Source organism: Oncorhynchus keta, chromosome 13 (genome assembly GCF_023373465.1).
Source record: "Oncorhynchus keta strain PuntledgeMale-10-30-2019 chromosome 13, Oket_V2, whole genome shotgun sequence".
NCBI classification, from domain to species: Eukaryota; Metazoa; Chordata; class Actinopteri; order Salmoniformes; family Salmonidae; genus Oncorhynchus; species Oncorhynchus keta.
The window spans coordinates 19,642,950-19,660,296 of record NC_068433.1 but is presented as its reverse complement, the minus strand read 5'-3'; the positions used below and the strand labels follow the sequence as shown (position 1 = coordinate 19,660,296).

The 17,347-nt window shown below is 42.9% G+C and overlaps 1 protein-coding gene across 14 annotated transcripts in view; it reads right to left on the bottom strand.

Annotated features, from left to right (window-relative positions):
- Positions 1-17,347, bottom strand: part of LOC118392710 (adhesion G protein-coupled receptor L3-like) — a 324,261-nt gene that overhangs the window by 154,087 nt on the left and 152,827 nt on the right. For all 14 annotated transcript variants that reach the window (XM_052459521.1, XM_052459531.1, XM_052459520.1 and 11 more), the window contains one exon: positions 12,038-12,147. In XM_052459521.1, coding sequence (XP_052315481.1) covers positions 12,038-12,147 — 110 coding nt within the window. The remainder of the gene's footprint in view (positions 1-12,037; positions 12,148-17,347) is intronic.

Below are 17,347 nucleotides of genomic sequence, written 5' to 3'. Positions count from 1 at the left end.
ATTAGTGAGTGTAATAAGGGACTGCGGTCGAAAATGAGCCGGCTGGCTAAAACTGACATTTTCCAAAATGTTGATTTAACGTGCACCGTTTCTGTAAAAAATAAAAGTAAGAAAGTAAAGTTTAGGGGCAACTTCACCCTCTTAGGCCTCACTCCCCCCTATCTGAGATATCTACTGCAGCCGTCATCCTCCACATACAACACCCGTTCTGCCAGTCACAATCTGCTAAAGGTCCCCAAAGCACACACATCCCTGGGTCGCTCGTCATTTCAGTTCGCTGCAGCTAGCGACTGGAACGAGCTGCAACAAAACACTCAAACTGGACAGTTTTATCTCAATCTCTTCATTCAAAGACTCAATCATGAATACTATTACTGACAGTTGTGGCTGCTTTGCGTGATGTATTCTTGTCTCTACTTTCTTGCCCTTTGTGCTGTTGTCTGTGCCCAACTATTTTTGTACCCTGTTTTGTGCTGCTTCCATGTTGTGCTGCTGCCGTGTTGTGTTGCTACCATGCTGTGTTTTCATGTGTTGCTGCCATGCTATGTTGTTGTCTTAAGTCTTTCTTTGTGTCGTGGTGTGGTGTCTCTCTTGTCATGATGCGTGTTTTGTCCTATATTTTTTATTTCATTTATTTTTAATCCCAGCCCCGATCCCCGCAGGAGGCCTTTTGATAGGCCGTCACTGTAAATAAGAATTTGTTCTTAATTGACCTGCCAAGTTAAATAAAGGTTAAATAAATAAACTTAAATAAATACTCCATAAGGTTCTAGTCTACAAGAGGCTGGTTCCCTGGTGGGGTTAACGGCAGGACAGGCATCTGCCCCCATGGGACTGCTCCCCTCCCCTAATGCTAGTTCTAATAAAACCAAATTAACCCCAGTTAGCAGGGCAGTTCCTCCTCAAAACTTAGGGGAAGAGAGAGAGAGAGGGCGGGGCACAGAGTGAGGGAAATGAAAGGGGGAGAGATGAGAGTGAGGCACAGAGAGAGTTAGAAATAAATTAATAAAAATGGAGAGAGGAAAGGAGAGGAAGAGAGTGAAGCATAGAAAGAAAGAAAGTGAGTCAAAACTGGATATTGAGGAAGAGAGAAAGGCACAGAGATACATTGAAGAACAAGAACAAAAGGGGAAGAGAGAGGGGGGGGGCAATTGAGAGAGAAGATTTCATTCTGTTTTCAAAAAGACTCATACTGTGCCTGACCACGGGCCGTTGATATGGCAACTCAATATATTCTGATCCCTTGTTGTTTCGTCTTGATCTTCACGAAGCGTAGGAATGATCAATTCAGCCATATTTCAGCTACAGTATATCAATGATGACCACAGCTTGAAACTGGGAATGGACGAGCACACAGAACACAAACACGGCGTGTTTGAGGGAATCAGTCGGAGCAAAGGCGAGAACTCATCTTGATTATTGAGGGCTCGTTTCCCCAGATGTTCCAGCATGCTCAACGGAGAATCTTCACATCGAAAATGAGTAGTTTGGGGTGCAAGGTGATTTCCAGATCAGTGATTCTGTGCAGTCTGACAGCAATGTAGTTGATCTCAAACAATGATCTTTTAACAACACACATTACGAACTAAATCTAGGTAAACAGACAATGTCAACCTCTCACATTAAACTCTAAATCTTCCACCAGACCATTAGCTACCACACAACATAAAGGCAGGGTGTTACTGTATTTGTTTGAGTGATCGCTAGCGGTTGCGAGGTAGGTTAACGGTCTATAACAAAGCCCGTTAGCGCTTTAAGAGATGGCGAAGCGGGATGGCGAAGCGACGGGCGACCAAGTAGCAGCGGGACACGCCGGGGATCCTCGTCGCAATACGCAGCCACGTCCCGTGGATACACGTTACCCATGTTTCCTGTCATCACTCGTCAGGACGGAATCTTCTGTGTACGTCCCCAAGGTCAAACATGAAATCTCTCGGGCTGTTTGAGATTATTTATCTAGCGGCAGCGTGGTTGGGATACTAGCGACGTAGCCGGAATATCTAAGTTCAGTGGCACTAAGATAAAAGAATGGAATGAAGGAGGGAATATGGAGAGACGGGAGAATTGATTCATATGAAAAGGCGCCTACCCCATTGTGACCTTAATACGATTTTGGTCATGGTTGTCATCGAGTCATTAAAATGCACTCTACTCTCTCTTCCCCTCTCCAAGATAAGTGCAGAGGGAAAGAAACAGAAGACAATGTAAAACAGAGTGTGCTAAGTGGACTCGCACAGCCAAGCGATCTTCTCAAAGCAGAATGGTTTATGGATATATCCTCTCCAAATCAGACTGATATGCCATGGATAGCAATGCATTTAGACAGTTCAGAGAGAGTATCATACAGAAATGTCACTTCAACTACTTTTAGCAGTACATTTATCTTGGTCACGAAGAGGACTAACCCCTATGAACCCTACTAGCGTTGGATCGACAACAGCTTCGACGTAGTACAGGAGCAGAAGTCTTCAGCGATACAACGTATGACCTTCCGGCACAGTGGAGTGAATGTAAAATGGCTTCCAGGCCAAACACAGCCTCTGCTGCACTAGAGTAGATATATTCATTGTCTATTTTCATATTTGGCCAAGGGCACAAACAGCAAGGTCTTTCCTGCTATCTGCTGAAGCAGAGGTCGTATACAATTATCCCAGAAATAGATTCCTAGTTGTTATTCCTGTAAATATATATGGGAGACATAGTGTCATGTGTTGATGGCTGTGATGGAGAAGATGGTGACAAAGGTGACGATACCTTTCGTTTCATTCTAATGTGTAAGATCATCATCTACCACTGACTATGATGTCTAATATTCAACCACAGCTGTAACTGCACTGCCATGTGTTGGCAGCAGATAGGAATTCAACACCAAGTAATTCACCATGCAAAACGCAGACCCGTCAAAAAGGGCACATGGTCTCAAGTGAATCTAATTGGTCAAGTTGCCCTATCAAATCAAATAAGCCGCTTGGACACCCTATGCATTCTTATTAGGAAAATGACGTTAATATCTTAAAAGAGAATGTCACTTTTTATGTAGAGGCATTTAGTGATTTCCATCAATATGGACAATCTTAATGATATATGACATTGCAAATGAACACTGCATATTCATTTAATGTTGAGTCATGCCCCCTCCGTCCTAAATAATAATAATACAATTTATTCGTAACACGTTTTTCAAAATACCCTAAAAAGTGTCACAGAAAAATAAATGATAATAACTGTAATCAATGAGTATTTAATACACGTACACTACTGGGCAAAAGTTTTAGAGCACCTACTCATTCAAGGGTTTTTCTTTATTTTTACTATATTTTCTACAATGTGGAATAATAGTGAAGAAATCAAATATACGAAATAACAAAAAGTGTGAGAAAAAAAATGTCTAAATATATTTTATATTTGAGATTCTTCAAATAGCCACCCTTTGCCTTGATGACAGCTTGGCATTCTCACAACCAGCTTCATGAGGAATGCTTTTACAACAGTCTTGAAGGAGTTCTCACATATGCACTTGTTGGCTGCTTTTCCTTCAATCTGCGGTCCGACTCATCCCAAACCATCTCAATTTGGTTGAGGTCGGGGATTGTGGAGGCCAGGTCATCTGATGCAGCACTCCATCACTCTCCTTCTTGGTATCCTTCTCACACAGCCTGGAGGTGTGTTGGGTCATTGTCCTGTTGAAAAACAAATGATAGTCCCACTAAGCCCAAACCAGATGGGGTGGTGTATTGCTGCAGAATGCTGTGGTAGCCACGCTGGTTAAGTGTCCTAAATAAATCATAGAAAGTGTAACCAGCAAAGCAACCCCACACCATAACACCTCCTCCTCCATGCTTTACGGTGGGAAAAACACATGCAGAGATCATCCGTTTACCCACACCGCGTCTCACAAGGACACGGCTGTTGGAACCAAAAATCTCCAATTTGGACTCTAGACCAAAGGACAAATTTCCACTGGTCTAATGTCCATTGCTCGTGTTTCTTGGTCCAAGCAAGTCTCTTCTTATTATTGGAGTCCTATGGTAATGTTTTCTTTGCAGCAATTCGACCATGAAGGCCTGATTCACACAGTCTCCTCTGAACAGTTGAAGTTGAGATGTGTCGGTTACTTGAACTCTGAAGCATTTCTTTGGGCTGCAGTTTCTGAGGCTGGTAACTCTAATAAACTTATCCTCTGCAGAAGGGGTAACTCTGGGGCTTCCATTTCTGTGGCGGTCCTCATGAGAACCAGTTTCATCATAGCGCTTGAAGGTTTTTGCGACTGCACATGGAGAAACACTCGAAGTACTTGCAATGTTCCATATTGACTGACCTTTGTGTCTTAAAGTAACGATGGTCTGTCGTCTCTATTTGCTTATTTGACCTGTTCTTGCCATAATATGGACTTGGTCTTTTACCAAATAGGGCAATTTTCTGTATACCTCCCATTACCTTGTCACAACACAACTGATTGGCTGAAATGCATTCAGATGGAAATAAATTCCTCAAATGAATTAAGGTGGCACACCTGCTAATTGAAATGCATTCCAGGTGACTTCCTCATGAAGCTGGTTGAGAGAATGCCAAGAGTGTGCAAAGCTGTCATCACGGTAAAAGGTGACTATTTGAAGAATCTCAAATATAAAATATATTTTGATTTGTTTAACACTTTTTTGGTTACAACATGGATTCCATATGTGTTATTTCATAGTTTTGATGTCTTCACTATTATTCTACAATGTAATAAATAGTAAAAATAAAGAAAAACCTTTGAATGAGTAGCTGTTACAAAAGTTGACCGGTAGTGTATGTTAGAATTAGAAAATAATAATGGCTTCTGCATAATGCTAAAGGCCTTTAGTGACCTTGTAACCCTCTTAAGCCCTCAATAGCCCTGCCCACGTGAACGACAGCTGTATAGATCTGCATTTAAATAATTAACATTTCACAATTTCATCATTAAAGCGACGAGGTGGCAGAATGGTATCATTAGGCGCTAATAGAGATTCATGGCTGAGCGGAGGCCATTTTGGTCATTTTTCACCCTCTTTCTTCCCCTCCTTTCTTCCTGTTCTCTGAACCTAGGAGGGCACAGTGACTAGACTCCCACATCTTAATTAATGACACAAATTAGAGGGCTTTGAATAGCATGTGCCTGGGGGGGGGGGGTCACGTATACAATTTATATTATTTTTCCTTGGGGGGCGGGGGAGGGGTTGGGTCACGAGTACAATTGCTCGGTCTAAGTCTCTGCCTCCTTCCGCCCCTGTCCCTCTGACTCCTTCCGCTCCTGTCCCTCTGACTCCTTCCGACCCTGACCCTCTGACTCCTTCCGCCCCTGTCCCTCTGACTCCTTCCGCCCCTGACCCTCTGACTCCTTCCGCCCCTGTCCCTCTGACTCCTTCCGCCCCTGACCCTCTGACTCCTTCCGCCCCTGTCCCTCTGACTCCTTCCGCCCCTGTCCCTCTGACTCCTTCCGCCCCTGACCCTCTGACTCTGACTCCTTCCGCCCCTGTCTCTCTGACTCCTTCCGCCCCTGTCCCTCTGACTCCTTCCGCCCCTGTCCCTCTGACTCCTTCCGCCCCTGTCCCTCTGACTCCTTCCGCCCCTGTCCCTCTGACTCCTTCCGCCCCTGTCCCTCTGACTCCTTCCGCCCCTGTCCCTCTGACTCCTTCCGCCCCTGTCCCTCTGACTCCTTCCGCCCCTGTCCCTCTGACTCCTTCCACCCCTGTCCCTCTTGTATACTCCTCTGTCTCGTTTCTCCTCTGTCCCCCATTTCTCCCTCTCCCTCCCTCCCTCCCTGCTCTCCCTCTACTTTTCTCCTCTATTGCTCTCCCTCCCTGGGAGCAGTAGCTGTGCTCTCGCATAACCTTGACAGTGCAGGAAGCCGCCAGTGTGTGTGTGTGTGTGTGTGTGTGTGTGTGTGTGTGTGTGTGTGTGTGTGTGTGTGTGTGTTTTCAAGTGCGCGTGTGTGTGTGTGAGAGAGAGACAGGTGCAAAGACTTGGCGCACAGCCAACCAGTCATACACCAGGGAGAGACAGCAGACAGACCGATAGAGGGGAAAATAACACAAGCAAAATAAATAAAGATTAAATACATTTTCAGGAACATGGACCGGAATTGGAGTAGAAATAACTTAATTTCACTTCCTGAACATGCCTTGATTCCAGAAACTTGAAATTACAGAAGGGAAGCAGGAAAGTGAAAGCAGGCAGAGGGGAAATAAGAAAGCTTTTAGCCTGGCGATAAAGAGTGTTTGGTGAGAGAACACAGAAGAAAGAGGGAGCTTCATTACACCAGTCACACTGTAGGAACTCGGATTAGCAGGGCGATATCGCAGAGAGAGACCCCAATGAGGCCAATCAGAGTGATAGCCCTGGCACTAAGCATCCCTTGTGTGCGTGCGGGTCTCTCTTTTCTTTGAACTTAGCGGCCATTTAAAAAATGTGTGTGCGTGTTCATGCCAGCATCTGCGTGTGTGTCTCTGTGTGTGTGCGTGCCTGCGTGCATACGCGTGTGCCTGTGTTTCTGCCCACGAAGGACCAAAAGATAGAGGCCAGAACGAGGACCTGATAAATTACATGGCTATTAGTGGGGGGAAAGCATTTTTTCCACATGCCCAGATTCACCTCTAACACCTCCATTTATCCACATTGGTAATCACACCCTTCCTGGGCAATTACCGACCCACTACTGGAACAATGCAGGAAAATACATGCATTAATGTCTTCTTATTTCCCTCGCCTTTCCATGTATCCTCTATGATAATTAAGTTACACACTGTATCCTTGTTGAAGTGAGAAGTCAGTGCATTCAACACTGTATTAGTATGTATTCCTCTTAGCAAGTAGCCTTCGCCTGCTCACAGTTGGTTAAAAATCACACGATGCACACAGACGACGTCATCAGTCTCTCTGGATGATGTCATCGGAAAAAACGCATCCATCTATTTGACTACAAAACATAGAAACGCACCATTTTCACGTGGTTCTAGAGATGATCAATTTGATGTTGAACATTTGGAATTCTCTTTAATCAATTAGCAACCATGCGATTATTTAATTACAAAACACAATGACTGTGGATCTGGGAGCCTAACCATGGACATAATCAGTTTGTCAGTGTTCAAACCAATGACTGTGACATTCAAGATACAAGTCATTGATTTTATTTCCCCCTTATATTTGCACACACACACACACACACACACACACACACACACACACACACACACACACACACACACACACACACACACACACACACACACACACACACAATCATAAGCTTTCCCCAGTTGCAGGGTGGTCAGCTGCCACCAAACGATATGATAGCACTGCAATCCCCCTTTCACACATTAGGATAGGTAGATATAGTCATTCAGGTGACAAGACTCCCTGTAGGTTCCCTGTAGGCTAATGCTGGTGCCTGCTGTGTGAATGCCTTATATACAACTGACGACTAAATGACTGACTGAGTTAGCTATATACTGTTTATCTGATAAAAATGAATACATATGCAATTATACATCATAGGCTAGATATTGATGCCATTACTTGCGGTGTGAATGACAGAAGGTTACACTGACACAGACAATTTGTCTTTTCCTCTTAAGCATTTCGCCAAAATGTCATCATTTTTCATCTCAAATCAGATTTGAAATCAATCTCGCTACAGGCCTCAGGGAGCCAGGCTGACTATTACAAAGTGCCTGGTCAGCCAAACAGTCCATTCACACAGGTGCTGTTTACGAAAGGTGTGACCGTGGTGTAATGTCGCCCGTAATGACACCACATTTTGTGGGGGCGGCATTGTAAACGACACCCACTCGCCGCATTGATTTCACATTTCTATCTGCCGTCTCAGCACCAGGCAGGTGCTGAGTGTTGTGCCAAAAATAATCAGTTGCTTGATTCGGTTAGGCCGCCGAACCAGTTTCTGCTTATTAAGGATTGATTGCTCGTCCATGCGGAAATAATTAGAAGCATAAATAAATAAATAAATAAAAATGGCTTATTGTCGGGCAAAAGTACGTGGCTGTGCGCCACGACGTATAGCTGAGGACTGACTGCCTCATTTCAGCCAACTCAAAAAGGTTGTGATTACATGATTATACATCTTGGCTTAGCTCGTGCACACAAGCCGTTTTCGGAGCTGGCGGGATCCCGCTGTGCATTGTGGTTTTTTTGTGTTTTTTTTTTTTACAATGTATTTATTAGCTTGCAAGAACAGGAAAGCTCCGGTTTTACCTCGTATCGGGATTTATCAGCAGAAATCAAGGTCAGTACATTCGTCATCTAATTAGTCATAGAGGAGGTAGGGAGTTGGGAAAGGCCGATGCCAGGTTGCAACCCCCTCTTTTTCCTCCAAAGGGAGTTTGGTGTTCGGCCAAACATTCCACAAGGGAAACTGACGCCTTTTCAACAGGGGGATGCGCTTTCTTTCATGACCCTGCGGGGAACTAAGGAGCACTCCGAGGTGTTATGACTATATGAATTCATTAAAGTTATGAAAGGGTGGGGTCAGAGGGCTACTGAGAAACAGAGTTGACCTCTAAAAGATTGGGTTGGGACCTGCTCGTTAAAGAACAAACATTTTGATAAGCGAGGGACGGGACTGGCGGGAGCGGAGTCTTTCTGAATCTTTCCGGAGACATGAGAGAATTTGAATCAAGGGCCAGGTTTGAATACTCTTAAAGTGTATCCTCCCTTCCTCCGTCCTTGAGCAAACCACTGATTTGACACAATGTGTGATTGGAGAAAGCAATGTGGTGACACGCTTGCACTGATCAACCCATGCACGTTATATCAGTGATTATTTCAAGGAAGGGTTGAAGGACGCGCGGCATTTTTTAAGAGTATTCAAACAGGGCCTGAGAGTCAAGGTTATAGGTCATCATCACAACAGGACGACGGGCGCATCACTCATTCCAAAAGGGTAGCCGTAGTAATCCACAAACTGCATGGCAGAGCACGTCTAAACAAGGGAAGCACAGGGGAGGTAAGTGAGTGTTCTCGCGTTGGAGGAAACACAAGTTCATGCTGACGCGAACATAAAGACGGCTTATATCATTGGCAACGTGGCAATATCAGAAAGTAGTTGTTTACCGACGAGAAGCGGTATAGAAGTAGAGTTGGTTTCTCCAAATTACTCTGTCATCATGGCACGCATGGGCTCTGCGCCAGTATGATTGCCTTCGACGCAGCACCGTCTTGTCGTCTTGGACCGTCTAGAAAAAGGAAGCTCTTTTATCTCGAATTATAATTCCGACGATTGGTCTGCATCTCTCCAAATCACAGGCAAACACAGGTGTGGCTAGCTCCCAGAATAACCGCCATTACAATTCATGGTGTGAATTGAAATCACCAATTAATCAAAACGATATCATATGGGTTCAGAGTGAAGCTCTCTCAGAGTGAAGCATCTCATTCACTACTATTGCAGGTGTGGGTCTGATGGAGCCCTTCTCCTCTGCTCATGGAAGATGGGGAGAGGAGCTGTAACTTATTCTGACAGTGCCTGCTTTCAGCACCGGAATACTGATGAAAACATCTTCCACAGGAAGAGAGAGATATAGGCAGAGTGCGAAAGAACACGAGAGAGAAAGAACAAGAGAGAGAGAACAAGAGAGAGAACTTGTCAGTGGGATATACTGTGGAGATTTTTCGGCTGGAGGAGAATTCACACCATGGGTGGCTGGTCCTCTTATTAGTCTCTCAGTCAGTCTGTCTGGTGATAGGCTGGAGATGGGGTATGGTTCTGGAGAAGGGTTGGGTGTGGAGGGCTGGTTTACCACACATTCCTCCTTATACCATCTATCTGACCATAATTGCCTCAAATCTCAAATCCACTCTTTTTCCTAACATGTTACTCATTTAACTGGCAATACGTAAAATCACAAACAAGTCAGTGCTTTTGGCCATCCTAGCTATTAGCCCTCTATGTCTTCTCAGTGTCTTGAGAAGTGCTCACATCAGTATTGCAGTACTGGAGCTGTTATAGGAATGTATTGATGGATTCTGAAATGGAGTTGCAATTGTGATGCTGGGGAGGTGGTTGTAATCACCAGTGTTTAATACAAAACAAAACACTGATTCTAAGAAAAGAGAGGGATGCTTACAGTAGGATGTGTCTGAATTCACCGTCAGGGAAGAAGATCCATTATTTGATGTGGACTGTTGAGTCCAATGCTACCACTGAACAAATGGGTTGTGGCTCAAATATATCCAAGTACTGTATGGTGGATAATCTTACGATAAGAACCACCACCATGGAAATTAGAGCTTTTTTAAAAATCCAATATATAGTTTCTGACAGGCTGCCTTTTCATTGCATAATCTCCTCAGATTTTTGTATATAGAAAACGTAGATAAAAGCACCGCAAAATGAAATAACATCTGATATGTGACATTTGTTTCATTTGAAACGCAGCATGATACCATCCATTCTCCAAAGGCACAAAGCCGGATGGCAGCAAATATAATTGTCTTTAACTGACACATCCAGTTCATTCCAAATTACAATAGCTTCTAAATCCCATGTGGTTAGCTTTTGACACATTCGGTACCACAGGCTTTCACAGCAAAAAAAAAACCTTCTCCTTTTGAGGTCAGCGAAACAATGTGGGAGGTCGTATGATAATGGCCGTGCACTTCCAGTGACCACATCCTCTCTTCCTGTTTGTCTGTTTAACCCGGTCTACACGCTGGGTATTCCATTCACACTTCAAACCTTTTCCATTTCCAGTTCACCCATGGATACCTTTGGGGTGCGTCGGTCATGCTATGATGCCACTGTGGCTGAAAGGCATGCGGTTTTCGAAGGTTTTAAAAAGGTTCAGGCCTCGGTCTCTCATCCCATATCCGACGTGTGTTTGTGAAACAAATGGCCTAGCTAGAAGCTAAGCGAATACAATCGAGTTCTGTTGGAATTGAATTGAACACGGCAGCTAAAAACCTGACTGCATTTCGAATAAAGCTAAACTTCCTTTGAGGCTAAAGGACTAACTTGGACACAGTTGGTAATATCTCCGACAGTTCCGTTAGCTCCCTTCTCAATGCTTAGAAGCGAGGCTGAATACCCTGAAAAGGATCAGTTGATGACCGATGCAATATCTTCATTTTACGTGTGTGAGCAAATCAATTGACCAATTGCAAAACATCTGGTTAACTTTCAACGTCAAATAGGGCTATTTATGTGGTTCCATCATTAAAAAGGACCTCTTCTGGCAGAGAAGTCTGTCTTGTCAGCTGTCTAAAAACACTGTTAAAAGGAAGACCAGGTGGAATAAGAATGACATCAACATTGACATGTTATGTATGGATGATTGCCTTTTGAAGTATAATACTACATTCGATCTTCATCTCGCTTGAATCCAATGCCTCACTTGTATACCAGATCCCCGTAGCAATTAATACAGTGCACATCAGAAATCTAACAACATGTATTTCTTATAAGCCCAATATGGCATGTGCTGGATTATCATTGACAATGTGTTATTCATACATGAAGATACAAAATTAGTTGGATGAAGGAGAAAAATATATCAGACATTCACACAGACATTGTCGGAGATAAAAATCGACCAGGGTTTGGAATAAAGGTAATAATTTTGACACGCTAAAGTGAATTTGAACTTTCATTTTTCACATTACATTGAGGGCACAATCGATAGTCCTGCACAATAGAGGTTACCGGAATCAGATACTGACATTTCCCAGCACCCATGCTACCGCACTTCAGACCCCTTCTTATTGTTGCATCCTTAAAAAGTGACCACATTTACTTAAATGACATAATCATACATTTTAGCATATGACAGAGTGGAGTGGCATCGCTGTTACATGAAAATTAAGCGTGATGAAGAAGGAAGTTACAATGCAGAAATCATCATGTACTATGTCACAGGCGTTGTCCCAAATGGTACACTATTCTCTCTTTAGTGCACTACTGACCAAAGTCCTATAAGTGCACTATATAGGGAATAGCGTGCAATATGGAATAAAGCGATGAACTGCTTCGAGAAACACAAGAGAATGAAGAAATACGTACTGTAGGGTACACATTCGTACTGGACTTCTAGGTACTTATAGGTTCCGGGGCAAGGGTCAGGAAATACATCTGGTCCAGCCACTACAGCACACTGGGTCCGATTATTACATCTGAAAGGGAAGAGAAAGGTCAGGTTAACTAACGGGGCATCCTGGGATTCAAACAACAAAGCAGTCAGCCTGCAATCGTTTTTTGGTCAACAGCTGAGGGACAGGGCAAGAGAAATGTTAACACTCAAATTCATAGACAGACATATGGATGCGAGGACTGACCATCCAGGATGATCCAAATGATGGTTTTACAGCATGTGTAAAACCTTACAGTGTGTGTTTGTGGATTCAGAAATACTGACAATAGAATCATAAAGTCAATATCCAGAGGTGCCCAATCATTATGTTGCTACATTGGCAAATATGATAAATATTTAGCATGTGGTTAATGAACTAGAATGAATTCCCATTTCATTTCGCTGCTCAGATTAAGAGGTCGATGCATTTGCGGGTTCTGTGGACATTGATTGCCATGCTGTCAATGGTAGAATCATCCATTTGACGAGAAGAATAAGGCTAAAACAATGTCAATATCCAAATGACACCCTATGCCCTTTATAGTGCACTACTTTTGACCAAAGGCATATGGTCCCTGGTTGAACGTAGTGCACTATGTAGGAAATAGGGTGCAATTTGGGACGTAGTCGATTTCTCTGCCGTGATATGAATTTGCACTGTGTGCAGCCTGATAATCAGGGTATGACGGATGGGGACAGGAAACAGTCGGCCGAGTGCAAAATCGGCTCAGACGCGAAAGTGCCTTCACCTCGGCTTTCATTATCAACACAATTACTTGGCTGGCAGTGTCTTACGTGTGCCATTTTACTTTTGGCATTCATCAATCAAAGCTCAACCACCACATGCACCCGATGATGTCGCCAGGCGTTATAACACCGCTTACTGCACAAAATGTACCATCACATGCTAAACCCCATCAGTCCACAGATCCCAGCAAAAAAAATGGACTTTTCATTTACAGTATCTGACCATTTATCTGCTTGTCCAGACCTTATATTTAGCCTCACATTGAATGGTTTTACCATTTTCTTTTCAGGACAACCAGGGCTACAAGCAGAACATCAAACAATTTGACATAAACAGATCCATCCATTAAGGTCCACCGCTCGTCGAATATCTCATTCCAAAATCTTGGGCATTAATATGGAGTTGGTCACCCCTTTGCAGCTATAACAGCCTCCACTCTTCTGGGAAGGCTTTCCACTGATGTTGGAACATTGCTGCGGGGACTTGCTTCCATTGAGCCACAAGAGAATTAGTGAGGTCGGACACTGATGTTGGGCGATTAGGCCTGGCTCGCAGTCGGCGTTCCAATTCATCCCAAACGTGTTCGATGGGGTTGAGGTCAGTGCTCTGTCATGAAGTTGCCCTCTTTGGGTACAGCAAGCCCCATCCCCCTCTCCCTGCCTCCTACAACTAGGCTGCTGTGGTCAGAGAGGTCGTAAATTCCTCGAAGAGAGTATCTCCTCATGGCCACAGTATAGAGACAGAGTGCATTTTCATAGAGAACAAAGGAATTTCTTCCACCTCACAGAACTTGAGGTCTGAACAACATTTATGTTCCAAAGAAGGTATAAAAGATCGGTGAAGAATCCAGCTACGAACTGGTCCGTTTGTTACATTTTGGTGAAGCTAATGGGAGACGGTGCGGCCACCATAACGCTGTTTATATAATAGCCTCAGATTTGAGGTTTACATCTAATTGTTGTATAAAATGAATGAGTGAGGAGGATACTGTTTGTAAAATTGTGTAATGTGATTTTGGACTGTTTAAAACTTCTTCGGGATAGGGGGCAGCATTTTCACTTTTGGATAAATAGCGTGCCCAAATTCAACTTCCTGCTGCTCATCCCCAGAATATAAGATATGCATATTATTAGTAGATTTGCACGGAAAACACTGTGAAGTTTCTAAAACTGTTTGAATCATGTCTGTGAGTATAACATAACTTATGTAGCAGGCAAATCCCCAAGGACAAAACATTCAGATTTTTTTGCTTTGAGGTCACTGTCTATTCAATGAGTTTTCATTGGGAAACTAGTTTTCTAAGGGACTTGTTTGTAGTTCCTCCACTGGATGTCACCAGTCTTTAGAAATTGGTTGAGGGTATTCCTTTGTGTAATGAAGAAGTACGGCCATTTTGAATGTGTGTCATTTGAAGTGGACTTTTTGAGAAGGCGAATGACTAGAAAAGTAGCGTTAGTTTGTTGTCTTCCTGTATTTAACACAGATTGTCCCGTCTACAATTTGATCAATTATTAACATTTAAAAATACCTAAAGTTGTATTACAAAAGTAGTTTGAAATGTTTTGGCAAAGTTTACAGGTAACTTTTGAGATATAGTGTAGTGACGTTGCGCAGGTTGGAACCAGTTTTTTCTTGATCAAACGCGCCAAATAAATGGACATTTTGTATATATATTGATGGAATTAATCGAACAAAAGGACCATTTGTGATGTTTATGGGACTTATTGGAGTGCCAACAAAAGAAGCTTGTCAAAGGTAAGGCATGATTTATATTTTATTTCTGTGTTTTGTGTGGTGCCTGCAGGGTTGAAATATGCAACTCTCTCTTTGTTTACTGTTGTGCTATCATCAGATAATAGCATCTTCTGCTTTCGCCTGAAAAGCCTGTTTGAAATCTGACATTTTGGATGGATTCACATCAAGTGTAGCTTTAAATTTGGTATATTACATGTGTGATTTAACGAAAGTTTGATTTTTATAGCATTTTATTTGAATTTGGCGCTCTGCATTTTCCCTGGCAATTGGCCAAGTGGGATGCGACTGTCCCGTCTATCCCAGAGAGGTTAATGAAGGAAACTCCAATTCCCTTTTGAGTTTAACTAAATCAGAGGACCGCCCATGAGCACAGTTAGGGTCGGGCATCCTGGGACAGGCCCTTTTCTGCAACTCCTGAATAAAACCCCAACTTTGAGAAATTCTCACTTGACCATGATTTTCTCCATTACGAGAGCGACTACGTGAGCATATTATAGTATTATAGATGCTGTCCTGGGATTTCCTATGATCTTCTATGGACAAGAACACCTTACGTTTTAACGACTCTTGTGTAGCTTGTGAGCTTCATAGAGTCTCAGCTTAGTGCTCAAACCATTGACTCTATAGACGTTACCGGGCCCTTTTGGGATCTGCCCTTGTCTCACAAACACCGCTCTAGCTCAGCCCACGTAAATTACACAGACTAATGGTATCTACGGACAAAATCCAACGAATCCAAATGGTACAACCCAGAAGTCCTAAGCTCAAACAGTGTTTAAAAAAGAGTTAGTCCAAAACGCACCAGCGTTACGGAGGGACTCATTGGATTAAAGTGTATTGATTGATATGATCAAATCATCTGTGCACATCAGTAGATAAAAGGTCAATGCCACAGCTAGAGGAGTTACAAGTCACATACCCTACGCACGTGAACCTCTGCTTAACATCCCTTGACAAGCTATGCAAAAATCTCTTAAACCATACAATCAAACAAAATCTATGAGCATTAACTGGCTATATGTGTAACTTATTGACTACCAAATCTACGCTCCTTACCTGGCTATATCTAAAACGTATTGACTACCAAATCTACATGCCTTACCTGGCTATATCTAAAACGTATTGACTACCAAATCTCCACTTCAATCTACTAGGTTCATCTGGCAGTATCTCAAATTCAATAACTTGTCACCAAGAGCCATTCACAATATACTATATGCCCTATGCATGAGAGTCAATCCTCTTCATCATCCTTGACAAGCTATGCATAAATCTAAAACTCATATCAAAATCTTCTGATATCTACTAGGTTCATCTGGCAATATCTAGAATGTATTTACTTCTCAACGAGGAGCCATTCATTCACAATGTAAATCAAAGAAGGTCAAGGCGCAAGCTGACACAATGATTCATGCAGTACAATTAAAAGGTTCCCTCACACCTTAATTAACATTGATTGTCCCTGGACTAATCAATCGCTCCAGTAAGGGGAGAGAGTGAAGGCAAGACTCGTTTACAACCTTGCACCTTAATGAGATATGGTCCAGAGCTTCAGCACCCATCCAGGCTTTATGGGGTCATGACCCCCCCCCCGCCATCACTCACTCACCCCGGATTAAGGGGCAAGAGCCTCCGTTAGAAATGTCTGGAGGGTCGTTTGTTCATAGGAAGAGTTCATTCCAAAGGCTATAAACGTCACTCAAATAAATAAGGTACAGGCCAATGAAAGAAGACAATTATAGAAGCCTTCCTTATCGCCAGGCAGGTTTCTCTCTCAGTTTACTATCAAGGAATGGGGTGCTCTTGTAATTGTCAGAGGTGATGGGGTGAGTAGATGTTGGGATTGGATGTCAGCTGGAGTTAGAAAGGCAAGGTCAATTGGGACAGGTATTATGGGTAAGCTCTTCAAACACAAAGGCGTACACACACACACACATATATATACTTGTGAACATTTAAAAAAAAATGTTTACCTTTATGTAACTAGGCAAGTCAGTTAAGAACAAATTCTTATTTTCAATGACGGCCTAGGAACAGTGGGTTAACTGCCTGTTCAGGGGCAGAACGACAGATTTGTACCTTGTCAGCTCAGGGATTTGAATTTGCAACCTTTCGGTTAACATACATGTACACACACACACACACACACACAGTACATTATCGTAAATACATTTTACTTGAAGAAGCAATCATGTTATTTCTCCTGTTTATCATGATTAATAGATTTAAATATACCCCCCTGAATATTTCAAGAGGAGAGCTCTCTTTACAGAAGGGCTATTATACAAAGCCAATACCATCCTCCACATAAGAGTTTATTTTTGATTAAAACATGTTGACTGAATGTCATGTCATTTCCAAAACTTTCATCATGGTTTGTAATACATTTCCTCTGGGGTGGATTAAAATATACAATACTCCACGATGTGGGTTGCACATTTAATCCCTGCCTTTACATCTGTCTTGACCAATATTCCAGTTCCCACAAGGCATTGTGGCACATCTACACAGCATGCAACTTAACCTCTATCAAGTTGCAACAGGAATGCCCCCCCCCATTCCCTATTTGCAACACTATGTTTGACCATAGCCCTATTTAGTGCACTACTTTAAACCAGGGTCAATAGAGCTCTGATCAAAAGTAGTGTACTATGTACGGAATAGGGTGCCATTTGGAACACATCCCTCGGTCTCATGTGAACTGGCTTTCTCAAAGCACATGGTACTAAAGATGAATAAC